The 27,425-nt window shown below is 57.1% G+C and overlaps 2 protein-coding genes across 8 annotated transcripts; one reads left to right on the top strand and one right to left on the bottom strand.

Annotated features, from left to right (window-relative positions):
• Window positions 1-66: 66 nt before the first annotated feature.
• CCDC33 (coiled-coil domain containing 33) lies at window positions 67-23,018 on the top strand. Of its 7 annotated transcripts, none has more exons than XM_085233699.1 (13): window positions 70-663; window positions 951-1,036; window positions 1,893-1,950; window positions 2,020-2,054; window positions 17,602-17,672; window positions 17,760-17,784; window positions 19,615-19,810; window positions 19,916-20,004; window positions 20,138-20,269; window positions 20,422-20,485; window positions 20,592-20,794; window positions 20,874-20,990; window positions 21,162-23,018. In XM_085233699.1, exons 1-13 carry the CDS (start codon window positions 363-365, stop codon window positions 21,222-21,224), a joined length of 1,440 nt encoding a protein of 479 aa, XP_085089825.1. In that variant the 5' UTR covers window positions 70-362; the 3' UTR covers window positions 21,225-23,018. The 7 variants fall into 7 exon arrangements, with proteins under 7 accessions (XP_085089824.1, XP_085089821.1, XP_085089825.1 ...); XM_085233694.1 differs by having other exon boundaries at window positions 951-1,375; XM_085233696.1 differs by having other exon boundaries at window positions 1,893-2,054.
• Window positions 21,274-25,287, bottom strand: CYP11A1 (cytochrome P450 family 11 subfamily A member 1). The gene is made up of 9 exons (XM_010717201.3): window positions 24,981-25,287; window positions 24,588-24,743; window positions 24,003-24,202; window positions 23,506-23,709; window positions 22,709-22,869; window positions 22,467-22,633; window positions 22,238-22,316; window positions 21,901-22,092; window positions 21,274-21,574 (listed from the first exon to the last, which is right to left on the bottom strand). Exons 1-9 carry the CDS (start codon window positions 25,223-25,225, stop codon window positions 21,452-21,454), a joined length of 1,527 nt encoding a protein of 508 aa, XP_010715503.1. The 5' UTR covers window positions 25,226-25,287; the 3' UTR covers window positions 21,274-21,451.
• Window positions 25,288-27,425: the final 2,138 nt, after the last annotated feature.

The following is a 27,425-nucleotide window of genomic DNA, read 5'->3' as shown; positions in this document are numbered from 1 at the left end:
CTGTACAGGCAGCATCACCCTGGATATCCTGGGCTGTTTGCTGGAAGGCAGCCACCGCTTGGCAGTTACCTGGTTGCCTTACAAACAAACCAGAGCTCAGAGCCTCCGTCCTTGCACAGAGAGGGAAAGGAAAGCTCTCAGCATCTCCCCACAGCACCAAGGGCAAGGATTCTTCTTTCACTGCATCGCCTTTGAAAGCTGCCTGCCAAGATGTGAAGCCTACACATACCCAGGGGCACCCCCAGGCATTTTTCAGCTGGAAAGAGGTGGGAGTGCCAGCAGAGCCTATTCTGCTCTGACAGCAGAACCCAGGGCTCGCTGCAGGGCTCTGGGAGCTCCCTGCCATCAGGATCCCCATCTCCATGGCTGGAGAGCCCCGCATTCCTGCCAGCCTGCAGCGCTGGCGGCTCCGAGCTGAGGACAAGGTGCTGGATTTTGAGTTTGAGGTGCTGAGCGCCCAGTTCAACCGGTGTGGTCGCTATGCCCTGAGGCTCTCCGTGGAGAACCCACTGCTGAGGGACAGTGGGGACAGTGTCCGACTGCGCATTGGGGATGGGGACAGTGTGATCACCAGTAGCGGCACCACTGACACCGTGCTGCAGGGTCACCTGGGGGAGATCTGTGCCTTCCAGAGGAAGAAGTTCACCTTCACCCTGCCCAGAGGTGAGATGCTGGATGCCATGGGGATGGGCTTATATAGTAGGAGACCCTACAGTGCCCCTGCTTCAGGGATGGGCTCATGGCAAAGGGAGTCCCACAGTATCCTCTGCTCCAGGGATGGGCTTGTGGCAAAGAGGGACCCCAGGCTTGGAAACCTACCCCTTAGCATGCCCTTAGCTTTGCTCCTGCAGCAAAATGTTGAGCCTGAGTTGGTCTCCAAAGCACCTGAGCGGGTTACTGCGTTGGTGGCATGGAAGGGACAGCAAGGCTTGACCCAGCACTCCCGTCAGGTTACTGCAAGAACGACAAGAACCACGACGTGCGGCTCCGCATCGAAGCCTTGCACTGCCCTGGGACCCTACTGAGGAGGAAGAGGGTGGGTGAAGCCTTCTTTGCGATCTATCCCCGTCCTGACCAGCCACGGGTGAAGCTCCTGGCAGGGCAAGATGAGGACTGGTACCGCTACAGCGCAGTGCTGGCCCTGCTGCGGGCAGGCAGTGAGCAGCCAGCCATGCACTGCGGCCGCCTGGCCTTCATTGCTGCCCTGCATGAGCACCGGCCACCTGCCCTGGTGTCTCCAACACCATCACCCCACGCCCAGGAGAGGGGACACCGAGCAGCAAGCACAGCCCTGTCACCTGCATCCCCAGCCAGGCCACCTCCCGGCGTCCCCTTGCACTCACCTGAGTCTGCCTACCACTCACTGCTCACTGAGGTAGGGAGCAAGGGGGAATACTGGGGTTGGGGCAGGTCCTATGGGGGTGGGAGCCCAGCCCACAGCAGTGGGTTGGAACTTGATGATCTCTGAGGTTCCTTCCAACCCAAGCCATTCTATGATTCCCCAGCTCAGCTCATTTCACCCTATTTCCCTCCCAAGCATAGCAGGGCTATGACCACCTTAGCCCACCCCGAATCCCCTCACTCCCCCGGGCAGCCCCTGAAGCACTACCCCATGGAAGCAGAAACCCTATATCCCCACCCCTCCCTGCCCTGCCCTGGCAGGCTGGGAGCACCTGGTTTCCATCAGCTGCAGCTGGAGCTCTGGGAGAGCTTGGTAATAGGAGGAATTTATTGCATAATGGTTATTATTGTTATTTTTATAAGGTTTGGTCTATGAGGGCTATGAGGAGGTGTGGGAGGGGTAGAGGAGGATGATTAAATCTGAAAGAATGGGTTCTAGAGTGACTCTGTCTGTGTGGGGGTGCCCCTACAAGTCCTCTCCTCACCTGTAGATGCCACAGACTGACCCTGTGCTCAGCTCCTCCCTGGATCTGCGGGGTGACTCCATGGGTGAGCAGCCTTCCTCTTCCTCCTCTTCTTCTTTGGGGCCACCACTGAGCTTCCACCTCTCCTCACCAGAATCCAGCCTTGACCCAAGCCCACGGCCAGTACAGGTTAGTGCAGGGCATGGAGGAGATGCCATGGAGGAGACCTTGGATTGGGGTGCTGGGGCCATGGAAATGGGAGAACAGGGCACCAAACTTTGGGATTTTAGCCCCAAAACGCAGCTCTGTGGTTGGAGGAGCCAGGCATGGTGTCAGTGAGTAAAACACTGACCACTGGCATGTGCGCCTGTAAATCTTGAACACTTCATCTCCCAGCTCAGATGGAGACTTCTGGAAACTGTCAGCATTAGCAAAGCAGCAGGCTGCCCTTCTACGGCGTGCTGCTAAAAGCTGTGCAAACAAAGGGAAGCGGATGGGCCCTGCCCATGGGGCATCCCGCTGGGAGCACATCTCTGCTCACACCTGTGAAAACATCTCTCGTGGAAGCTGAGATGCAGATGGGGCCAAGTCTTGTGCTCTGGGGTCCTCCCAGCACTCCGCTTGCATCCCAAGGCTGTCCCAAAGGCTGTCTCATGGCAGTCCCAATGGCAGTCCCAAAGGATGTTCCCATGGCTGTTCCAAAATCCCAAAACCTTGGCCTCCCAATTAGTGGAATATTTACTGGGCAGAACCCGTGATTAGTGAGGCTTGATTGAGTTTGCTCAGCACATGTCTAGACAGAAAAGGTGATGGCGATCGATAGGGGTGGGAGCGGGATGGGGGCTTGAGGAAGCCCCGATGCAATCCCCCCTCACTGCGGGGCCCCTGGGGGGAATGCAGCACTCGGCAACGATCAATCACCTGCTGCTGATGTCAGCATGCAGGCATTTGCCGAGATGGGTTTTATTTAAAAATTAGAAGCTGAGAGGCGGGGGAGAGCTGACTGCTGGGAGGGGATGAGGTGATGCTGGAGCCCTCTGCTTGTTGTGGGGTGAGGGGGGACATGGCCTTGCATAGTGTCTCAGTTTCCCCTTGAGATCATTCTTGTGGCAGGGCTGAGTGTTTTGGGCAGAAGGGAGCTGGGGGGTGTATGGAAAGGAGAGTGCATTGTTGGTGTCCTCATCACGCAGAGAAGCTGATGTATGGGCACTGAGCTCCTCCCAAAAGGCCAAGGCAAGGCGATAACAATTTTCTCATCTCCCCTCAACCTGTGGCTAATGTATTCCTCGGCACGAAGTGAGAGGCTCTGCTGCCTGCTCAGGCACCTCGAGCACGTTGCAGAGCCAGACGGTCCCTAATTGTCCCAGGGTTTGGGCACGGCACCTCGCAGCTCGCTGCACGCTCCCAGCCTGGCCATTTCCAGCCACCCATGTGGCATGTGCTCAATGCCATGGGCGAGCGGTTGGGCTGGGTGAGTACAAATCCCACAGCATCACCCCCAGGGATGCCTCCTCCCACCCAGGCATGGGGAGATGCCAGCTTTTGGAGCTCTCCTTGGCAGACAGAGCTGGTTGCCAGCCCACAAAGGTGTGTGTTGCCAGGCCAGCTGGCAGCCGGGCACCCATCCTGCCACAGCAATCTGTTGCTTTCAGGGCACGGGGATCACAGCCCTCTCTCCCCATGCATATGGCCACTGGGAGCTGCTTTAGGGGCTGCAGCTGGGTCATTTTTGCCCACCTAATGGCAAGGTTCCTGGGATGTGGATGTGCACGCCATGTGCCCCACCTCGCTGAGCGATGGATGAAAGCTTTCCTCCCCGATAAAAGCTTCTGTCTTCCCCTCACCGGGGCTGAGCTCTCTGTTAGTGGGTGATGGATGGCACGTGTCTCCCGTCTGTGCCCCGGCCACCTTGTGTCACTCATCGTGGTGACAGCCAGGGTCATCCCACCTCCGGGCTGAAGAGAAGGGCCGCGAGCTGCTCCATTCACTGGAAACCCAATGAGGCTGAAAAAACAAACTTTGCCGGCAGGGCGATGAATGACGCCGCTCCGGCGAGCAATTTGTCGGCCTTTGAAAGGCTGTCAGGATGATGGGTTCATCAGGGACTTCACAGGCATCCTCTGGAGGCTCTGCGTCCCACACCTTGCATCATGTGTCCAGCATCCCACACCCAGCATTCCGTATCCCACACACACAACATCCCATGCTCAACATCCCTTGTTGAGCATCCCATGCCCTGCGTCCTGCTCCTTTGAGAGGCACCAGAAGGGAAGTTAAGGTTGAGATGACCACGATGCCGACATCAAGTCACCCTCCTTGCATTGCCTTTGTCCTCTGACAATGGATTTTTCCCCAGTAATAAGCAGTCTCCCTAAGCTCTGGGCATAGCAAGGCTCTGGGTCTCCCACCCCGGGGAGCCTCAGGGTTGACCCCTCGTCTCCAAAACGGGCTTTGAAGCATGGAAGGGGGGAGATTTGCTGTTTCCTAGATGGCATGGAAATCATACATTGGGATGCTGGAGCTGCTGGGGGGAATTTCTTGGTCCCAGTACCCTGTTTGCATTTATAGAGATTGAGATGAGGTCAGGAATCTGGTACGAGCAGAGCAGCAATATGTGTTTTCCCAGCTAAAATGGAGCAAAGAGCTCAAGGCAGGGGCTCAGTGGGGATCAAGGGCATGTGATTCGCTCATCTCCAAGCAGGGACCCTTTGGGAAGTGCCTCGCATCGACGTGCGGAGCGAGAGGTGTCTGCCAGCACTAATTCCTGCAATTTCAGTCATCGTGTCCCTTTAAGTGTCAAAGCGTCTGCCTTTCTGAGAAAAGCAAATGGGGTTAAAGAGAAAAAAATTGCTCTGCTTTAAGAGGAAGGGGGAAGGAAATCGCACGCGTGGCACTGACAAATATAGAGAGTGTAAAGCTCCCCTAATGGAGCGGGAGGGAGGCTGGGCTGCCAGCACGCTCATTATGTGCCAGGTGAATTGGGAGTTGTGCTGCAGGAATGGAACCAAATGGCTTCGGCAAACGTTGGCCCATAGGGATCCCCCCCCCCCCGCCCGGAGCAGGGATTGTCCTGGAAAAGGGCTGTGATGGGAGGGGGGGCCCCAAACCGCCCTGTGATCTCTAATGAGCACCCTCAGGGTCCCCTCAAGGCGACATTGTGGATGCAGAATGGCAGTGGATAATGAAGGAAGCGATGCTGCCGGGGTCTGTGGGGCCAGGGATGCCCTCTACATGTGGGAGGAGGATGCTGTTCCATCTCCCCCCCCAGGATTAATTGGGTTTGGCCGCTTCCCCAAGCTCATTCCGGAGCTGCATTGCCTTCCTCACTCCACTCATCAGAGACAGGCCGGGGCCTGTGCCATGCAACTCGGCATTAATAGAGCCTAAATGAGATTTTGCAGCCCCAAATGTGATTAGCTGCCTGCTGCGGTGCAGGAAGCGGGAAGGGCTGGGGATGGGTGGCACCGGGGTCAAGGTTGCGTGATCCCCCCCAGATCCGCTCCTCCCATCCCTCCGTGCTGCAGAGGGCAGGGGATGGGTGACATAGGCTGCAGAACATCAGCTTTTGAGGGGTTGGGACCCCGGCCCCAGTTACACCATGCTGCAACTCCACTGCCATAACCACAGCACTCAGTTAAAGCCCAACGCTTTATGTCTCGCAGCGTGCTGAAAGGAGCCTGGGGAGCCATCGGGGAGGAGAGCTCACACCGGCCCCAGTCCATCTTCACACTGTTGTTTTATGGGGTCTCCAGGGGCGGATAAAGCCGTGCCATCCAATAGCTTCTCATAAATCACTGCTGATGCTGCAGGGGAGCCCCAGTCACGCTGAATGCAGAACCCCATTCTGCATCACACCATTGGCACACCTCCCCACTTTGCAGCATCCCGTGTATGCACCAGCCCCTCCATCCCCTCCCCAACCCACTCTGGGCCACGGGTCCATTGGCTCAGTGATGCTCCAGCTCCAAAGCTCCAGGCTGCAAACTCCATCAGCCACAGTTCTGCTCCAAATGACCAAGGAGCATCCCGACTGCCGAATCCTTCCAGCTGGGTGTTGTAGGGTGGCTCATTGTGGAACTGAGAAGGACTGGGGGTACGGGCTGGCAGTGTGCTGTTTGCAGAGCCCAGCAGGGCTCACACCTGCTATTTTTAAATGGTTTTGTCACTGTGCTGAGCTTTCCTTAGCTGTACCATTTGTGAATTTTCTATTAAAATCCACTGCTAATTATCACCCCGCAACCGTTGCTAGAGGTACGATACAATAAATTTTCCAGGAGATGTACGTACAGGCGTTGGCAGCAGAGATGTGTGCTGGGATACCTGCTGTGTTATCCAGAATGGGGGAAAATGGGAAAACATGAGAAAATAGCCCAAAAAACAGACATCAGTCCCTCTCCGTGCTCTCTGAGCCACCTCTTTTGGGTGCTGCCATCCGTCCTGGGTGTCTTTCTGCAGCGAAAAGAGCAGACAGGGGGTTGTTTGCCATGGGGAGTCCTTTGGTTCCACCCTGCTGAAGCCAGCACGGTGCTCACAGCGGGGTGGTGACATGTGGGGGTTGTAGGACAAGGCAGCCCCTCGTTAGGGACCGGGGAGCTGAAGCCACGTGTCGGTTGGGATCTGCACGCAGAGGCTCTGAGCAGCCCGCGGGGCGGAGGGAGATGTTATAGTGCATTATAAGCACCGGGGATATGGGAATGGGGAGGGGGGATGTCTCTCACATGCTCGGGGTGTGAGCGGCAGAGGGACGGTCCCCCCGCGATGAGGAGCAGCTTGCGGCCTCTCCGTGCCTCATCGCATCAGCTGGTGTGAATTAATTGGGTGGGGAGGGGTGTGTGTGTGGGGGGGGAATGCCTGCTTCTCCCCTTCTCCAAGGGCTGGGCTGGAATCCCAATATCTGCCAAGTCCATGTTAACACAATGTGGGGGCAAAATGGGGTGACTTACCCGCACTGTTAGGATCTGGGAGACCGTGCTTGGGCTGCAGGATGTGGGTAACATTGCCACCATCACCCACCTATCATCACTTTATCCCCTGTCTAGTGGAGTAAAACATTCTATGTGAGCACAGTGTGTTTTTCCAGTGGAGAACCTCTCTGGGAGCTCCTTGCCGGGACATAAATCCACACGTGGGGCACTGGGAAGTGAGCGTGCATAATATCGAAAGCCAAAAGTGATGTCAAAGCATTCGGCTGCTTGGTTTTTGGGATGATATCATAATAAATAAAAGAGTGTTTTGATAAATAAAACAAGACGCCCGGGCAAGGAGAACTGCATTATGCATGTGCCAGGGGATGCAATTAGGCGGCCGCGCTTTGGGTTGGGTGTGCAGAGCCCCGGCGCTGGGGCACAATGCAAGGGCTGAAATTTTGCTGGGGGAAAATTGCTTATTTTTTTCCCCAGGCATCTTCCCCACAGCAACAGCCAGTGAGTGCAGAGATACTGCGGGATATGGGGCTGGAACCTGGGATTGTCTGCTTGGGATAAAGCAAAGAGCCAGGAGCAGCTTTACGGAGCTCTGCTGTGCAAACAAACTGTTGCTTGCTGTGTGTTGTGCAGAAACACTGAGCCATGCAGCCCCTTCATCACCCCATCCCCATTTCTTGCAACCCCCCCTCCCATCAACCCTGGTAAGTCCCAGGCAGGAGTTGTCTCTATTTCCATAAACCAATTACTCCCAGATAATCTCAGGAGATTTAAACATCAATATCCTAAACGCCAGCACGAGGGTTGGTGCAGGTTGGTACGTCTCTCCCTCTCCATCCTGGTGCCGCTCCATCACAGCATTGCCATGGTAACGGGGGAGTGATGGAAGGGGTGGGGGGGGAGGATTCGGGATGCAGGACACATGAGGGGCCTTTTAGTAACCATAGTGAGGGAGGCAAGGCAGAAGGGAATTGCTGATTGTTTGTCAGGGTGCTTGCTATGAAGGAGGGCAGCGTGCCTCTGCGCAGAGGTGGGTTTATCTGCATGGGAAGGAGCTGGTGGGAACTAGATTCCACCCGGTGCATCACCCCAATAAGATGGGAATGGGATGAGGATAACCCTGTTTGCATGGGTTTGGGATGCTCTGCTCCCACCCTGACCTGCGTGCACACTGATCTATCGCTGCTGGTCGCTGTGCTGCAGGGCTGACCTTGGCAGGTGCGGTACAATTAGTGGCACAAAGCCTGCTGCCGTCAGAGTGGAATACGGGGTGAAAAACCCCCGTGCTTCTTCCTTTCTGCACTTCAGCAGGGAGAGAAGAAACTCAAGGTCGCTGCTGAATGCTGCTGAGCTACCCAGAAACAGACAGCCCCACTCACAGCCTGCTGCTGCCCTGCCCCTTCCATTGGGAAGGTTTTTTTCCCCTCCACTTCACAGCTCTTGAATGCTCTCATCCTTAGGCAAGTCTATAATGAAGGGGGCCCGGAGCAGGCGGTTCTCACCCTCCTCCTCCTCCTCCCAGGCCTGGCTTCATTCGGACCCCAAGCACGTTGCTGGTGAAGCTATCCCCCATAGAGCTCATTACTGGAGAGCTGATTTTCCTGCAGCCCCATGCAAATTCCCACCTGCCCAGGCTGCCCAGCTCAGCTCCACATCCCACAGGTGGGCTTTGCTGACCACAGCTGCCCCAAAAGGGGACAGCAGGAGAAGCATGGAGAATGTGCCCCTTGCAGCAATGGGGCAGCGAGGGGCCATCAACCCCATCCGTGCACCAATGGGTCACTGAACCTATCCCTGCTGCAGTGGAGCAGTGAGGGGCCACCAAACCTATCCCTGCTGCAGTGGAGCAGTGAGGGGCCACCAAACCTATCCATGCCCCAATGGGGCAGTGAGGGGCCACCAAACCTATCCATGCCCCAATGGGGCAGTGAGGGGCCACCAAACCTATCCATGCCCCAATGGGGCAGTGAGGGGTCATCAAGCCCATACCTGCTGTAACGGAGCAGTGAAGGGTCACCAAACCCATTTGTGCTCCAACGAGGCAGTGAGAAGCCACCAAACCCATCCATACAGCAACAGGGCAGCGAGGGGCCACTAAACCCAGTAACAAGAACAGAGGGAGGTCTCTCCCCCACTAGCCACTTTCCCACTGCCATGTCCCACCAATGGGGCATTTGTGACACTTTTGATGACACCACGTCGCCGTCTTCATGGTCCCCATCCAAGTCAGGGTATGAGCAATGGATGCTCCCACAGACAGGTGCCCAAAAGCAGAGGGATTCACCCCAACCCAGCCCTGATGTGGAAGACGTGCCACAAGGGCGAAAGCAGCACAAACGAAGCATTATCAGGATCTGCAGCCCCTATGGCTGCAGTAATTATTGCTCAGCCTTGTTACGTGCTGGCTTTAATGACAGCGGTCGTTAACATTCAATCTCCTCTCTTCCCGGCAGCCCCCTCCCCATCCCTTCGTCATCAATACTGCGGATAATTAGCCCCTGGAGCCCACAATAGCCCTTTGGATAAAAGGGACTGTGAACACTGGAGTCAGGTGTTCAGTGCACGGCACGGGCTCAGCCCTCACCCATCCCAAAGAGCCCAGCGGGTGGGGGCTGAACATCCCAAATCCCCTTATCCCCCCTTGCTTGATGGGAAGGAGCTCCCCAAAATATTCCAGCCAACGGTTCTCCCATCAGAAAGCAGCTTTTGGGGATGCGCCCCGGGTTGGCCAAGCAGGAGTTAAGGCTGGTGCCTCTTGTCAGGTTGGGGGAAGGGAAGGCCTTGATGGCAGCATAAAGAGAGGGCGGTTTTGCCTTCCATCAGCTCCTTCCTTTTTTTTTTTTTTTTTTTTTTTCTGATAAAAAGCATCGCTTTGCGCTTGTCAACTTGTAGAGCGAGCGGCGAGGGCAGAGCTGAGAGAAAGGCAGGGAGGCACGGGAGCATACACAGGGCCATGCCATGGGGCACCCTTTGGGTGTCACATCCATTAAGATGCGCCCGTGTCACCCCTGCTGCGAGGAGGGGATAAAGGCAGGGAGATCCCAAAGACGGAGCTGAGACCCAACAAACTCACTCCGTGCTTCCCAATCCCCTGTTGCCAGGGGCAACTGGATGCTTTGAGTGACGGATTTGGGAGCACCCAAGGAAGGCATGGCTCTCCCCATCCCATGTGTTTTTTCTGTGTCTGAGGAGCAAAACGCTGTGCCAACGCATTCGGAGAAGCCATAAATAAAATATGACTTAGGGGAGGCCGGCCGAACGCCCAGACACCCGCGAGGCTGCGATTTCCCATCAAACCCGCCGAAGCATTTCATTCATTGCAATAATTGTTGGTTTCTCACCCCAGCCCGCTCTCATGCAGGGTGTGTGGGATGTGGGACTGGGAAGAGAGCGGGTGCCAGCATGGGCTGATGGCACTTGGTGGCCCCATGCAGTGTGTCACCACACCTGTCCCTTCCCATCAGCGTCTGCACACAATGTGCTCACCTCCAGCAGCCAACACCTCGCTTATTTGGGGAGGGGGGAGTCGGGGAGAGTAGGGGGATGTGTGCCCATCTGGTTAACCCCTCCTTGCCCAGCTGGCTACGGGTAAGCTGCGCTGAGCTGAGCCCATCCTCCTTGGCTAACTCCATCTCTGCTCGTGCCAATATTTAGGGCTGCACCATGGAGAAAAAAGGCTGCCCCTTCCTCCTCTTCCTGCTCCTCCTCCTTCCAGGCTGCGAGGCTCTGTGCCAAGCCGTCTGCCCGCATCAGAGCATCAGATCTGACGCCCTGCAGGGAGTCCGTGCTGCCCCAAGCACCCCATGCACACCCCAAGCCTTGGGTATCACTAGCATGAGGGCAGGCTGGGGAACCCCTTGGCACAGCAACCCAGTGGTCAGTGATGGCCCCACTCCACGGCAAACCCCCCAAACTTCCCATATTCAGAGTGGGTTGCTTTGAGGCGGTGACAGTTTTCCCCATCCTTCATCATTTGTATCCCCTCCCCAATGGGAAGGTGTGTCAGCAATGGGGGAATGGGGAGAACCCCACTCACCCTCAGCCTCGAGCGATTGATCCGATAGCTGCAACTGACCCCGAGCCCCTTTGCAAAAATAAACCAACAACCAAACCAACCAACCCTAATATCCATAAAGTTAATTTCTGGTGATTTCATTGCCCCCTCCCCGGGGAGCCCTGCTGCCGGCCGGGGGGGGGTTTGGAGTTGCAGCCCGGGGGGGTCAGCAAAAAAAGGGGTCTGCGTCTGATGAATTATTCACAGGGGTGTCACTAAGTGCAGAATTAATCCTTTTGCTTCCAGCTGGCTGCTGCACTAAATTATCACTCGCAGTCATGCGGGAAAATGCTGCGGAATTCATTTAGCTGATTATTGTTTTGATCTGGGAGCCCATCCTCTCTCCCTTTCCCCCCCCACCCTTTCCTTGGGAAGAGCTGGGTGAGGGAACAAAAAGGAGTGCAGTACGGCTGTGAGCTGGTGGGCTGCTCCGGATCAGCTGGGCTTTTTATATGGAGTGCAGCTAAATAAACCCTGGGCATATGTGCAGCCCTACGTGGGATGCTCAGCCCTATGGGCGGATAGCTTGGCTGGGGTGTCCCCACTCCCCCCTATCCCCTAGCAGAGCACAAATGGGAACAAAAGATCTGAGACAAAGAAATCAAAGGCTGGGCCGGAACGTGGCGTGTCAGTTGAATGAAGGGGAAAAAGTCTTGTGGTGGAAAATTAAGCTGGCTTTGCACAAATGGAGGCACACTGTTCCCCTTCCTTCTCCCTTCCCCACCCCAGCTGTGCCACCTCGCATGGTGAATGGGAGTTTGGCCACGCAGGGCACACGTGTGCAGGATGTGAGCTGCCGGTCCCAAAGCGCACGTGGAGATACCCTCCTCCCCGGGGGGTTAATTAATCACCCCTTGTGATTAATCGCTCTGGTTATTGAACACCTCTTTTTATTCATCGCTCCCTATTTATTAGTCACCCTTGCTGGTTAATTGTGGCTCCATCAGCGATCGCCGTGCTTCCCTGGGCACGGCATGGTTGTGGTGCCTTTGACCCGCGGCGATCGGAACGTCACCAAAAACAGAAAGCAAAAGCCCCCAAAAAATAAGGGGGAGGGGGAGGGAAGGAAAAGGAAAATCCAGCGCTGTTATTTTCCAGGCGACGCCAACTCAACAGGCTGCTTAACCAGCCTTAATTTATGTAATTGCTGCCATTTAGGAGCGGGAGCGGATCGGTGCCTGGCGTACCGATTGTCGCAGCGCCAGCGTGGCCGTCAGCCCTTGCATGTAAATGGGTTTCTGGGTTTTGGGGTCGTGCTGCTGCACGGCCAATGTGGCCTTGTGCCACGGGGGTGCTTTGATTGACGCCTGCCCATGATGGGATGGGGGAAAGCTGTGCAGAAACAGCCAACGTCTTCGTTAAGGGGAATTGGTCGCCTGCCGCCCACCAGCCCCAAGGGAGCGTTCGGGGCAGTGCTAATTGAATTAAGAGCACACGCTCTGCAGCGAGCGAGGGCTGGGCAGCAGCTGGACGCCAGCCCCAGTAATTGCAGGCGGACCCTAAACTGTTGCATTTTGCATGATTCCAGCCCTTGTGGGGCTTTTGATGCTGTTTGAGCTTTGGGGAGCACGGAGCGTTCTGCATCCATGCGGAGGATGATTGCTCACCTCCAGGAAAGCAGCGGGGAGGTGGGAGGGCAAATCGGTTGGGCACGGTCCCCAGGGTGCTCAGCATCACCTCGTGGGCTTCATCACTCCGTGCAGCACGGCCCTATGCCCAAAGCCAGGCACACAGCTCCGTCGTTCCCTCCATTATCGACGACTTCCCCCATAACCAGATTAGTGGTGAGTCCATAACAGCCAGCCTGGCGGGAGCAGGGCAGGGGAAATGAGGGCAGAGAAATCACATTAAGGCCGCCGGCAGTGTCTGGCACTGCTGCTCTGGGCTCCCCCCAAAAGCAGAGCTCACCCAGCTCCATAGCATCACCCCCGTGGCAATGTGTGCCCGCACCACTTTCCATCTCCTCACTCCATCCCGAATCCATTTAGCGAATTCTCCCCTATTATCGCTGCATTAGGTTTTAGACCCCAGGCACCTCCATCTCCTACTTTTCAGCTGCGCAGGAAAAAAAGCAGCTGCTCTCCTCCTCCCAGCCCTTTGTATTGATAAATGGAGCTACGGGGGGAATTCAAACCCAGCCCTTGTGGCGCTAATATTTCCCCATACTGCAGCCAGCTGGCTTTGCCATAACAGGTCCTTACAGCTCCTCTCTGTTCCTTCAATAGCAGGGGGAAGGCAGGGGGCAGCAGGGCCTGCGAAGGTGCTGGGGTTGAGGGGATGCTCAGAGTAAACTGGGGTCTTGCTGCTGGAATTCTGGGTCTTGAAGGCTTGGAAGGATCCTCGTGTCATTGTGAGCTGAGAGGGGTGGGGGTGTTGCAGTGGGTGGGGGGCTGCAAAGGTGGGGGTGCTGCAAGGGATTGGGCTGCTGCAAGGTGTGGAAGTGTTGCAGGGAGAGGGGGTGCTGCATAGCATGAGGGGCTGCAAGGGAATGGGGGTTGCAATGGGCGGGGGGGCTGCAAGGGGTGGGGATGTTGCAGTTGGTTGGGGGGCTGCAAAGAGTGCTGCAGTGGGTGGGCGTGATGCAATGGATGGAGGTGCTGCAAAGGGTGAGGGTGCTACAAGGGTGGGGGTGTTGTAAGGAGTGGGAGTGCTGCACAGGTTTGGGGTGATGCAAGGGATTTGGGTGCTGCAAGGTGGAGGTGTGGCAAGAGATGGGGGTGCTGTATAGAGTGGGGGGCTGCAAGGGGATGGGGGTGGCAGTGGGTGGGAGGGCTGCAAAGGATGGGACTATTGTAGTGGGTGGAGAGCTGCAAGGGGTGGGGGTGTTGCAGCGGATTAAGGGGCTGCAAAGGGTGGAGGTATTGCAACAGATGGGGGGATTGCAAGGGTGCGGGGTATTGCAAAGGGTGGGGGTGCTGCTTAGAACGAGGGGCTGCAAGGGGTGGAGCTGTTGCAATGGGTGGGAGGGCTGCAAGGGATGGGAGTGTTGCAAGAGATGGGGGTGCTGCATAGAACGGGGGGCTGCAAGGGATGGGTGTTGCAATGGGTGGGGGGGCTGCAAGGGATGGGGGTGTTGCAGCGGGTAGGGGGGCTGCAATTCAGGTTGAAAAGGCAGAAAGAGAATTAGCAATAAAGAAAAAAAATACACATATCATAAAATCAAAAGAAAGAAAAGCTATTTATTTTTCCATCCAACCCACTGAGCTTTATGGCTCCCCTCCCGTGCCCAACCTAACGGGGTGCTGCCGTAAAGGAGGGCGGCGGGCGGGGGGCTGCCACCAGCCCACCCTGCACGTAGGGAGGGGGGCAGATCGGATGCTGCAAGGTGCTGGGGGCTCACAGCCATCTGCTGACAGCCCCGCCGATGGGGGCTGACACCCTACTAATGGGCCATGCGTGCAGTGGCAGCGACATGACAGCCCCGACGGCGCGGCCGCGTTGATCACAGCGCTGTCACTTCCTCACTGCTGAGCCCTGAGATCAAACCTAAAGGCTTTTGCTTGTACATGCCGGGGGGGCTCACCTTGAATGCCTTAATTATGGTGGGGCGTGGGGAAAGCAAGGCGATGCAGGGCTCTGGCAGGGAGTGCGGTGCTGGAGATGCATGCTTGGTGTTCACAGTGCGGGGCTGGGGTTGCAAGGTGAAGGGATGCTGCAAAGGGTGAAGGGGCTGCAAGGGTGATGGTGCTGTGAGAGGTGAAGATGTGGCGGTGCTGTGAGAGGTGAAGATGCTGCAAGGAATGGGGATGCTGCAATGGGATTGGGGTGCTGAGGGGGGGGGGGGATGCTGCAAGCGGTGATGAGGCTGCAGAGTGGGGCTGATCTGAGGAGGGAGGATGCTGAAAGGGATAAAGATGCTGCAGAGGATGAGGGTGCTTCAAAGGATGAGGATGTTGCAAGGGATGAGGGTGCTGCAGGGGGGTGAAGGTGCTGCAGGAGTGAGAATGTAACAAGGAGTGAAGATGCAGAAAGGGGTGAGGATACTGCAGGGGAATGAGGGTGCAGCAAGGTGTGAGGATGCTGCAAGGGATGGGGGTGCAGCAAGGGGGGAAGATGCTGCAGGGGAATGAGGGTGCTGCAAGGAGTGAGGATGCAACAAGAGGTGAGGATGCAACAAGAGGTGGGGATGCAACAAGGGTGAAGATGCTGCAAGGGGTGAAGATGGTGCAAGGGGTGAGAATGGTGCAAGGGGGGTGAAGGTGCTGCAGGGGTGTGAGGATGTAACAAGAAGTGAGGATGCTGCAAGGGGTGAAGATGTAACAAGGGGTGAGGATGCTACAAGGGATGAAGGTGCTGGAAGAGACGAGAGTGCTGCAGATGGGTGAGGATGCAACTAGGAGTAAGGATGTAATAAGGGGTGAGGATGCTGCAAGGAGCGTGAAGGTGCTGCAGGGAGGGTGAGGATAGAACAAGGAGTGACGATGCTGCAAGGGACGAAGGTGCTGGAAGGAGTGAAGACGTAACAAGAGGTGAGGATGCTGCAGGAGCTGCCGGAGCTGCCCTGGCGCTGCCGGCCCCGCATCCCGAGTGCCATCTAGTGCCCGCCCCGCTCCCGCCGGGACCGACACCGACCGGGGTGAGAAGACGAAACACCAGAGCACAGCTCCGAGCTGCGGGCGTTGATGGATCGGTGCTCCCCGCAGAGCTGTGTCAGCACATGGGGTCGATACGTCAGCAAACAGGAAGATAGATGGGATCCCGGGCTGCCCCCTGTGCCCCGCAGCACCCCCAGAGCGGTGCCGTGGGGCGGCTCCATCCGTCGCTGCTCCGTGTGCACCTCCTGGTTGTACATATCGTTATGATTCGGGGGCTGGGAGGCTGTGGGATCATTGCTTCCTGCAGCCTTATCAGCCCGGAGCAGGCAGCAGTGCAGTGCTGACATCCCCACTAAATGGGGCTCAGCTCAGATGAGCGCCTTCGATCCGATCCAATTAACTCCCAAATTGAATAGCGATGCTTGGGCTAACCTCCACCCCCCCATGCCCCCATCCCCAACCCCCCCAACCCTCCCAGATCCCGAGTTCAACCTGGGTTCAATCAGATTCACCACCTCGTCCACACCTAAAGCTGCACGCTGCGCTGCTCCTCCACGTGGGGAAACTGAGGCAGGCTCCAAGTGCTGGGAATGGGAGAAATTCCCTCCTGATGGCTTCAGGAGCTTTGGTGCCCAAAAAGAGGGGAAACAGAGGAATTTTCCCTCTAATCTGCCTAAGTCGCTGCAGCAATTTCGCTCCGATAAGCAAATCTGTGCTTATCCCCTCGTCAGAACAACAGCGGAGTCGGGATTAGTGCTTGTCCAGGGATGTGTTTATTAGGGGGGGTGTGGGGGGGATAGGGGGAGATCTGCAGCTTTGTGAGCTCTGGGCTCATAAGTGAAACGAGTTGAGGCATCCTCAGCCCATAGGGAGCATAGGGATGAGAGTGAGTGCCGAGGGAGGAATCGATGCCAGCAAACTGGGGGCATCAAAGCATCTCTGGGCGACTTGTTAAGTAAATATGTAAAAAACAAAAAGAGGGAAAAGAACACAAAACTTGGCCTAAGCCGATAGGGGGGGGAAGGAGGAGGTGGGGGGGGCTGCGTCTCTTCGGGGCGGATGAAAGGCGTGTGGGATGGCACGGCGGGCAGGGAAAGCTTCTGAGGATTGTAAATGATGGGGGAAAGAAGGAGGGGAAAAAAATAAAATAAAAATCAGCAGGAGTTTCAAAGCCTGTGTGCTTTCAGATGTGGCTGCGCAGCCTTTCATCCCAGACCCCTGCAGGAAGGAGAGATGTATGCATGCATGGTAGGAAGCATGTATAGGGGAAAAGGAGAGCAAATATCCTTAACCCTGCCCTCCCCTGAGGTCCCAGTGTGGGCTATGGGAGTGGGCAGCCCTGTTCCTCCCGTGCCCCATCCCATTGCTGACTGCTGCTGGGATAGGTGGAGGCTTTGGGGCGAACAAATGGGGATGTGAGCGGTGGCAGAGGGAGATGCTCGGAGGTTGGGGAAGGGTCTCCAGTCCCCGTGCATTATTGATGGAGAGGATAATTGCATGCTTCCTACAGCTCTGTGATGAAAAATTCATACCCTAGAATGAGGCACTGAGGGTCTCCATCGACCCACACCGGCCCCTTTGTTTGCCAGCACCGGGGGGATGCGGAGATGGGACACACACAGCCCTTGCTGGATGTCCCCTGCCATGTGGGGATATGGGGAGCAGAGCATGGGTTGAAAACCCCACAAATTCCAGCTGGAGATGTGAGCAGCATCTCAGCTCCACTTCAGCCCACCCCAACATCGCTGCCTGCGGATCTGAGCGGGCCGCAGCCCTCAGAAGTTAATGGAGTGCACGGAGATCCAAGGCATGGAAATGAGGTGCCAGCACCAAAGGGCCGCCTGGGACCTGCCACCAGATTGCCTGCATGCTGGGAGCGGGAGATAAGGCAGAGGGGGGCTGGGGCTGGGTGGCTCTGGGGGGTGTTACAACCATCGAGCCCTGCCTGCTGGGTTTTGGGGCAAAACTGCAGCGTTTTTGCCCTGAACTGGGGCAGGGCTGCCGCAGGAGGGAGCCCAGCCGGGTTGCTAAGAGCAGTGCAGCGTTGTGTTGTGGTGACAGCAGGGATGCCACCGACACAGCACACGACTCTGAGCTCTGCTCCGGTGGCAGCCGCAGATCCCCAGGTTGGGGACAGCCCCCAGGTGAGGTGGTGAGCACTCCCCCATTTGCTGCATGGCTCAGTGGGGCCAATGCGGACTGCTGGCACTGATGTCCCCTTGCAGGTCCGCCGTGATGCCGTGGCCCTGCCACCAGCTGATGCCATGTCCAACATCCTGCCCAGAATACAGCAGAGGTACGGGGCACACAGTGATGCTACGCGGGGTCCCCTGCATCCCACCTGGGAATCAGCCCTGGGTGTCCCCCTGCTCTCTGTCCACAGGTCCCAGCATGTCCCCCAGGAGCAGGTGAGCATGCTGTGGTGACACCCCCAGGATCCTGCTTCCCAAGGGGGGTGTAGGTCCGAGCACAGAGCTGCTGGTGTCCCTCTTTCATGCAAGGAGCAGAGCCCTGCTGTGTCGGCACCCCAAGGCCACTCAGTGCTGCCAGACCCCCCCTGCTGCTGTGGAAGGACATCCTCAAGGCTGAGCTTTGGCAGGGATTCAGGAGGCTCAGCTGCCTCCTAACACGCAGTCCCTCTGCTGATTATTCTCCTTTTGGCACCCACTAGTGTCATGGAACAAAGAGGTTCTCCCCTTCCTAAAAATGCACTTGGTCCACCCCTATCCAAGAGCTATCCCTTTATTTCAGGGGGTTTATTTCAGCAGGGTGAGGGTTGGGGTGCTCATGCAAATGCAGCAGCTTCATGCTGTCCTTCCAGAGCTGTGCCTGGCTTTGTGTCCACCCAAGCAAACCCAACCTTGGGAATGTTCCCCCCCCCCAAATAGGGCCATGTGCTGCCCTTGCTCCCGCGGCCACAGCTGCATCATCCTCATCCTCATCCTCCTATGTGGCCGCGGGGAGAGGCCAGGCAGGGGGAACAGGAAGGAAAAATCCCCGCTCTGGATCTGTCCCTCCAGTACCTGCTTCTTTGGTGAAATGTTGCTCTGTCTGTCCATTAAAATGTGCCCCGCTGATAGTTCTTCCCTCATAGATGATGGAATGTCCCCCTGCACAGAGGCTGACGGACAGGGAATGGGAAGCTTGAGATTAAGCCCAGCTCTAGCACTTCTGCAGCCCTTAGGAGCAGGAGAGTTGATTTTCCCTCATAGGTTGACAAGAAGAGGAAGAGAAATGAGGCAGAGGCTGCAGGACTTGCTGGGGTTGAGGGGTGTAGGGAAAGGTGGTGGGTGGGGAGGAAGAGGCTTGGGGGTGCAGGATGTATAGAAGGGGAAGTGAAGGGTGGGGAGAGAAGGGTGGATAGAGGGAGAGGGAAAGGGTGAACGGATGGAGAAGAATGGATAGGGAGAGGGAAAGAGTGAGTGGATGTGGAAGGGAAGGGAAGGGAAGGGAAGGGAAGGGAAGGGAAGGGAAGGGAAGGGAAGGGAAGGGAAGGGAAGGGAAGGGAAGGGAAGGGAAGGGAAGGGAAGGGAAGGGAAGGGAAGGGAAGGGAAGGGAAGGGAAGGGAAGGGAAGGGAAGGGAAGGGAAGGGAAGGGAAGGGAAGGGAAGGGAAGGGAAAGGAAGGGGAGGGGAGGGGAGGGGAGGGGAGGGGAGGGGAGGGGAGGGGAGGGGAGGGGAGGGGAGGGGAGGAAAGGGAAGGGAAGGGAAGGGAAGGGAAGGGAAGGGAAGGGAAGGGAAGGGAAGGGAAGGGAAGGGAAGGGAAGGGAAGGGAAGGGAAGGGAAGGGAAGGGAAGGGAAGGGAAGGGAAGGGAAGGGAAGGGAAGGGAAGGGAAGGGAAGGGAAGGGAAGGGAAGGGAAGGGAAGGGAAGGGAAGGGAAGGGAAGGGAAGGGAAGGGAAGGGAAGGGAAGGGAAGGGAAAGAGTAGGTTGATGGATGAGTAGATGGATGAAGAAGGGATGGAGGACAGAAGGAGAAGAGGAGGATGGATGAGTGGAAAAGGCAAGGATGGGTGGATGGATGGAGGAAAAGGTAGACAGTTGGAGAGGAGAAGGATGGATGAGTGGACGGGTGGATGGAGAAGAGGATGGATGACCAGAGAATAAAAGAAAAGGATGGATGAGTGGTTGGAGCACAGAAGGATGGATGGATGGAGAAGAGAGGTTGCAAGAGGACAAATCTGTTTGTTTCATAGCCTGCACTGGTGGCAGGGTGCCAAATGTGTGCTCTGTGCCAACAGGAGGTGAGCAGGTACCGCCTGGCGCTGAGACGCATGGCGGGTGACCTTGTGTCCCTGCACCAGCGTGTCACCAGCCTGGAGGTGGAGAATGGACATCTACGGCACAGCCTGGCTGGGCGTCAGGAGCCGGGCCGTGTTCTGCTCGCTGATGGGGACGTGGATGTCATGACCCGGGAAGAGATCCTGGACCGGTTGGGTGTGTGGTGGGGAAAGGCAGACGGTGGGAGAATCCTCTCCTTGGCACAGCTGAGGGGACTGTGCTGTCCTCCATGTGCTGAGGATGTGGCATGGGCTCTTGCAGCCACCCTGAAGGGAGAACTGGTGTCCAGCACAGCAGAGATGCGGCAGCTGAGGGATCGCGTGCAGCGGCTGCAGAATGAACTGATCCGGGTACTGGGATGGGGATGGGGAGGGAATGAGGTGGAAGCCTGGGGCCATACAGCAGGTCCTCTGGGGATCCCCCACGAGGCTACTTAGCCCCCCGCCATGCTGTCCCTGGGGGTTTTCCCTTTCCTTCCTGCAGAAGAACGATCAGGAGAAGGAGTTGGTGCTGCTCCAGCGAGCCCACAGACAGCAGCAAGCTGCCCTGCGGCGGTGCCGGGAGGAGGTGGCCAGAACAAAGGGCCTGGAGGAGATGGTGAGGCAGCAGGAGAAGGTGAGTCGTGGTGGGCTGGGGACGCAGGTGGGTGCACCGAGCATTGGGAGCCAATGGGACCCATAGTCCCTTCCCAACTTTCTGTGAGTGCCACCACCACAAGCTGTTCCCACCCCTTGGAGACACGAGGGTGTGCCTGTTCCCTCCTGCAGGTGATCAGAGTGATGGAGCGGATGCTTCAGGAGAAGCTCTCCAGGAGTGCTGAGAAGCCAGCAGGTGGGCATCTGTCCCTTCTGGTCCTTTCGCCCCACAGGGACCAGAGCCTGTGCAGAAGGGATGGTGGACACCACATCCCCTGTGACTCCAAATTTCCATCCTGCAGGTGAAGCCTCAGCTGGGGAGCTGCACGCCCTGCTGCTGGCTGAGAACCGCCGGCTGCGGGAGGAGCTATCAAGGCTCCCACGCCCCCCATTGCCCCCCAGCACCCCACAGCCCCCACAGGACACCTTTGGTGGCACAGAGAAGCTGTCCCTGCTGGCCAAGCTAGAGGAGGCACAAGCTCGTGGGCGAGCAATGGAGAGGCAGGTGGGCATCATCGGCACCCCCAGATCTGGGGAGGCTCAGGGGTACCCCCCCAGAGCAGCCTAATATTGGTCCCTCACAGCTGGAGGAGGCAGCAAGGAGATGGGCACGGGAAAAGCAGGAGCTGGGCACTAGGCTGCTGGAGCAGGACCACGGCTTTGGGGGCTCAGCCTCGCGCCTTCTGCATGCCACCACCTTGGTGAGCATCCTGGAGGGATGGGAATACCCTGCAATGGGGCTGGCAGCTGTTGGGAGGAGCCCCACCTCACATTTTGGGGGGGTTGCCTCAGATTTCCCAGAAGACATGGGGAAGGTGAGAACCCCAGAGTAGGTTTGTAGACCTCTGAGAAGTGTTCATATCTCCCACCAGAAATGGCCCCCAGACCCTACCTTACCCCCCAGGAGACCCCGGACCCTGGACCCGCTGCCCTAGGGAGTCTCCCTGGGGCAGGATGCCGGAGACACCCAGAGACACCCAAAAATTCATGCTCACAAGGATCCGCTGCTTTTGGTGCAGAAAATACAGAGCAAATCAGTGGCGAAGCAAAATGGGAAGGGGACAGCCATCTCCCCCATGGCGTAAGCAGGGCTGGAGCCAAGGCTGAATGCACTGAGCTGATGGAGTTGTCCCCAAGCTGGGACCAACTGGAGACCCCCATGTCACTCCTGGCGCTGGAGAGGACGGAGTGTCAGGTAGATGGGTTTGTCAGGGACGAGGATGAGGTCGAACTTGGTCCCGACTTCCACCGCCCGCTTGGTTTCGATCTTGAAGTTCTCCAGGATCTGGGTTGGGAGGAAGGAAGAGCAAGTGGGGGACGGTGGGGATGGATCCTCACCAAGTCCCTTCCAGCACGAAGGGCATGGATGTGGCAATAACACACGTGGATATGGCATTTAGGTGCACAAATGTGGAATTTAAGAAACATGGCACGGCACTAAGGAAGTGGCAATTAGGGAAGTGATTTAACAACAGTTAAGTCAAATTAGAGGTTGGGTTTGTGATCCTGGGGAATCTTGATGATCCTGGAAGTCTTCTCCAACTCAGATGGAAAGTCTTTTCTAACCCAGATGATTCCATGACCCACCCCACCCCAAAACCCAGTGCTCACATGCATGAGGAAGAGCTGCATCTCCAGCTCGGCGATGCGGCGACCCAGACATTGCCGTGGCCCAAATCCAAAGCTCAGCCCCTTGAAGTGCTTGGAGCCCATCACCAGCCAGCGCTCAGGGTTGAACTGCTCCGGCTTGGGGAAGACCTCAGGGTCCCGTCCCATGGCGTAGAGACCAACCTGCACCAGCGTCTGGGGGAGAAGGATCATCCCTAGGGGTTTGTGCCCATATCCTCCCCATTGTCACCCATTAGTGCCCCACATCTGGCCCAGAACAAAGCAGAAGGGGATGAGGAAGGACCCGGTTTCCCATCTCACCCCGTAGCCCAGGGTTCACCTTGGGGGGGATGCGGTAGTCCTGCAGGATGACCTCCTTCGTGGTGTACCTCTGCAGCGTCACCGCCACCGGGTGCAGCCTGTGGGTTGCATGGGGTCACCGGGTTGTGGGACATCTGCATCCATCTGTCATATGGGATGTCCATCCCACCGGCTTCCCGTGCTGACACGGAAAATCAGGGAGAAGAAGGAGCTGGGTGCTCTTCTATTCCCCGCTGCCTCCTGGCTACCTGAGCGTCTCCTTGATGGTGGCTTTGAGCAGTCGGATGCTCTTCAGCATCTTCACCCTGTCCCCCTGTGCCTCCTGCTTGGCCGCCAGCACCTCTGCCCGCAGCCGCTCCTGGATGCCTGGGGACCGTGCCAGCTCCAGCATGGCCCATTGCAGAGTCATGGAAGTCTGCAGCAGGGCAGAGCTGGACTCAGCATCATGCACTGCCCCACTCCCACCGCCAAAACCCTGCCCTGTGCTGACCGTGTCCACGCCGCCCGCCATCATCTCGGTGACGCTGGCCTTGATGTCATCCAGGGGCAGCTTGTCCTGCACAAGGAGGCTGAAGAGGATGCCTGTGTGCTCCTCGGTGCTCTTGCGTTGCAGCCGGATGTCCCGGTAAACATTTTGGATGCATTTGTCAGCTGAGGAAATATTGGAGCATTGGACTGAGTGCCTGCGTGCTACCCAAGACTGTGGGGCTTTGTGGCTGGGGTGGTTCCGTGGAGTCACAGAATCATAGAATCATCTGTCTTGGAAAGGGCTTTCCATACAGATTGGAAAAGATCTTTAAGACCACCGAGTCCCATCATTAATCTGATCCGCCAAGTCTTAGTGCCACCATGAGGGTGACGATTGAATGGCAACCTTAGCACATTGCTGCCACATATTGGTGGCTTTTCCCGTAGAGTTGCTCATTCTTTAAGCTGGGCTGGGTGAGCAAAGCAGGTGGGACACAGCTGTTCCCAAAATCAGCTGTCCCCCATCTCTGTCCCCCTGGAGGCTGGTTGTTGTCCCAGCTGCCACCACCTCCCTGACCCTGCTGCTCCTCTTGATGTGATGCTCACTACGGTTCGTGCTCCTGCATAGTTCCCCACCACTCCACTCTACAAGCTCCGGATAGGCTTCCTAGCTTTAGTGGCCCTACAGCGGCCTCGCTGACCCCAAGGTGGGCAGCTGGATGTGGGAGAAGTTTTCTGTGCTGGTGAGATGAAGGTGAGCTCTTAGGACTCCCATTCCCACTGGACAGCCCATGAGGAGCATGGAGGAAGAGCACTCACCCTGTGTGAAGATGGCATCCCAAGCATGCACGTGGTCACGCCATGTCTTGGCGTTGAGGTGGCGGAGCAGGGCGGGTGGCACGTAGAGCATGGGCGAGGTGGTGTGGAACATGAGGGTGACAGCATCGATGAACTGCTGCGCCTCCGGGTCCACAAAGTCCTGCAGCAGCCCCAGGCGCTCCCCATACAGCACGTGGCACACAGCTGCAACATGGCACCCATCAGGGGACCCAGACTATGGGATCCCGACTGCAGGCCCTCCACTATGGCCAACCCCAGGCTTCCTGGAGGATTTTGGCATTGTGGTTGAGTAGGGTTGGCCATAAAATGCTGTGCTACCGTTAGATGTCGAGTTGTTCCCTACTTGTTTGTGAAGAGTACATCCCTGAAGACCTCAAATCTTTGGGGGAGAAGCATCCCTAGGGATGCAGCCAGGGGAAAGGCAGCACACCACCCATCCCAGATGCATTTTGGGGATTTTTCGGGGGCAAACTCACACTCCAAGGCAAAGCGGAAGAGCTCGTGGCTGAAGTCGGCCGTCCAGCGCTCCCGGCTGCTCTTCTGGACCTGCGCCCGTGCCCGCTGCACAAAGTCCTCGCTCACCTGGTTCAGCAGGGGCACGAAGCTGTCCACCACCTGCGGTGACAGAACCTCCTTGTTCAGGGTCAGGCGGTCCGAGCGCCAGGCCTCCCCTGTCCTGTGGAACACAGGCAAAGGGTCAGAAGTGTCCCTGAGGGTGCCATCCCCGTCCCACATCCCCACCGCCCCGCGGCTTCCCACCACCCCCAGTGCATGGGGTTTTGGGCCACGGGGTCTTGTTTTTGGGGTTCCCACTGGGGACAGTGTGGGTGACGGCGGAATCCTGGGATCTCATCTTCGAGGTTCCCACTTGGGGATGATGTGGGTGGAGAAGGAGCCCTAGGGTCTCATCTTTGGGGTTCACACTGGAGTGGTGGAGCCCTGGGGTCTTGCTTTTGGGCTTCCCATTAGGGGCGACGTGGGTGGTGTTCTCGTTGTTGGGGTTCCTATTGGGGGGATGATGTGGGTGGTGGCGGCGCTCTCATTTTTGGGTTGCGACTCACTTGAGGAGCACGCCGTAGGGCTTGTTGCGGTAGTCACGGTATGCCACCCATGGGGGCACGCTGAAGCGCTCGGGCAGCATCCCCTCTGACTTGAAGAGCGTGGCTGCGTCGCGGGGGCTGATGATATTCACGCTCTCGTAGACACCCAACTTCTCCCTACCACCATTAGGAGTTCGAAAGATAATAGGATTTCAGCCTAAAGCAGTGCAAATAAATACACATATCCAACCTCTCCCAAAATGCCAAACTTTGGGAAATCTCCTCCCCGAATCCCCACTTTGCTCCCCGTCACAACCCCACAGTGAGCTCAGAGGGGACCCAACTCCTGCCCATCCCTGTGGCACCAAGGCAGCTCAGCATCCCCTTAGCTCCCTTCTCCCCCAGCACCCTCACCTGTAGATGGGCCCGAAGCGCTGGAACTTGCTGGCCATGATGTTGTGGACGTTGTGGAAGCCGCCCTCCTTCCAAAAGTGGTACAGGTTAAGCCAACCCGTTCGCCATTCACCCGGCACCTGGTCGAAGGGCCGAGCTCCTGGGGGGCTGGGCAATGGGCAGTGGACCCCCGTGAGGGCTGGGATCCCTCCAGCACAGCGGCATGCCTGAAAGCTGCCCGCTATGGGTGCAGCCCTGGAGAGCATGGGAGCGGGGCGAGCACACGGCCGGGGTGACCTCGCTCTTATCCCTGAATCCTGGGCTCAAGGCAAGGAGCTCTTGCCCGCCTCCAGCACGTCACGGGGCTGAGCGCTGGCGAAATGCCCCAAAAAGGGTTGGGATGTGGGGCAGGGGGTGGCCTTGCTTTGGGGGACGGCGCTTGGGGGAGCTTGCTCCTGCCCCGCATTGATGCTGATGCTGGCTGTGCAACCCCAGTAAAAGCCATTCCAACACAAAAACATGGTTCCCTGCCTTCAAAATGTTTTGCTTTCCCTACAAAACAAATTACAAAAGTGCTTGCAGTGCTGCTGGTTCCCCCCCACAGCTCAGCTTCAGAGGGCACAGCCTGCAGAGGTGACCCTGAGAGGTTCCTGGGTTGACGGAGGGCTGAAAGCAGCCACCCAACGGGGATTTGCTGAGTTCCCGAAGTGGGGACTCGGCGAATTTTTTTAGTATTTTAGTTTTATTCAGCCCTTATTCCTTCCAGTTCAGGAGCAAAACCGCTGAGCTCAGCGCTGGGCACCGGGGGGCGCGCCTGTCCCATCCACTGCCACCAACACAGCCACCTGTCCCCTTCCCGACGCGTGTCGTCGGGTCCTCCAAACGGACCCTCCAAAAAATGGCCCTTTGGGGGCGTTTGGACCATCGGTTCCTGTTGCGTATGGCACTTGGGTGCGGGAAATGCAGTGGTTTGGGGTCTTTGTGAAAAAGAGGGGGCTGGAAACGGGGCTTCCCCTAAGGGGGCAGGGCTGTGACCGTGTTTTCCCGTGGTATTGATGGTGACAAGTGGGACCCCCATGCCAAAGGGGCTTTTCCCCATGTCACTTATGTAGGATGCTTCCATCCCGACGTGGGTGTTTCACTGTCAGTTTCCACCCATGGGGCTTTCTTCACTCTGCACCCCGTGAGCAGGATGACTAAGGACCACCCCATTGTGCTTCTCCCCAAAATCACACTTTACACAGTGGGAGATGCTGGGAAAACCCCAATCTGGGGGTGAAAGCCTCGCCTCCACACAGCCCACAGAAGCCAGATGTGTGGAAAAACCCCATCGTCTTCCAGGGATCTGGAACATCCGGTGCTGGGAGTGCAGTGGTTTATCACAGGAGAGGTCAAACTGCTCCTCTACACCAAAACTACAACCCATACTCTGACCTGAAGTCAATGGGAACAGCATTTTCTGATGGACTTTTTGCTTCTTGTAGGCACAAGTGGTTTCTCTGGTACCCGGAGGGATGCTGTTGGTGAAGATGATACCCAAAGAGATGCTGTGGGTGCAGGTGGCATCCCTGGTACCCAATGGGATGCTGTGGGTGCAGATGGCATCCCTGGTACCCAATGGGATGCTGTGGGTGCAGATGGTACCCAAAGGGATGCTGTGGATACAGAGAGCATCTGGTTACCAAAAGGATGCTGTAGGTACAGGTGTTGCCCAAAGGGATGCTGTGGGTGCAGGTGGTACCCAAGGGGATGCTAAGGGTGTGGGTGGCATCCCTGGTACCCCAACGGATGTTGTAGGTACAGGTGGTACACAAACAGACGCTGTTGGTGAAGACGGTATCCAAAGGGATTCTGTGGGAGCAGGTGGCAACCCTGGTACACCATAGGATGCTGTAGCTGCAGGTGGTACCCAAAGGGATGGCGTGGGTGCAGGTGGTACCCAAGGGATGCTGTGGGTGCAGGTGGCATCCCTGGTACCCAATGGGATGCTCATGGTGAGAATGGTGCCCAAAGGGATGCTGTGAGTGAAGATGGTATCCAAAGGGATGTTGTGGGTATAGAGAGCATCTGGTACCCAAAGGGATGCTGTGGGTGTAGGTGGCAACCCTGAACCCAAAGGGATGCTCTAGGTACAGGTGGTATCCCTGGTACCCAGTGGAATGCTGCTGGTGAGGGTGGTACCCACAGAGATGCTGTGGGTGCAGGTGATATCGCTGGTACCTAAAAGGATGATGTAGGTGCAGGTGGTACACAAAGGGACGCTGTGGGTGCAGGTGGCACACTAGAGACCCAAAGGCATACGGACCATCCCTCAGGATCTTTGCATGTCACAGACAGGGCGTGCAGTCAGAGCCCAGTTCTGCAGGGTTTCTCACGGAACCTCACCTTTGCAGGATTTCCTGGGTCTATTGTCTGCAGCGAGCCCTGCGTGCACCCAAGGTCACAGCACAGACAATCCCTGCAGCA

The sequence above is a fragment of the Meleagris gallopavo genome, chromosome 12 (assembly GCF_905368555.1).
Source record: "Meleagris gallopavo chromosome 12, MGAL_WU_HG_1.1, whole genome shotgun sequence".
Taxonomy (NCBI): Eukaryota; Metazoa; Chordata; class Aves; order Galliformes; family Phasianidae; genus Meleagris; species Meleagris gallopavo.
This window is presented reverse-complemented; position numbering and strand designations above follow the sequence as displayed.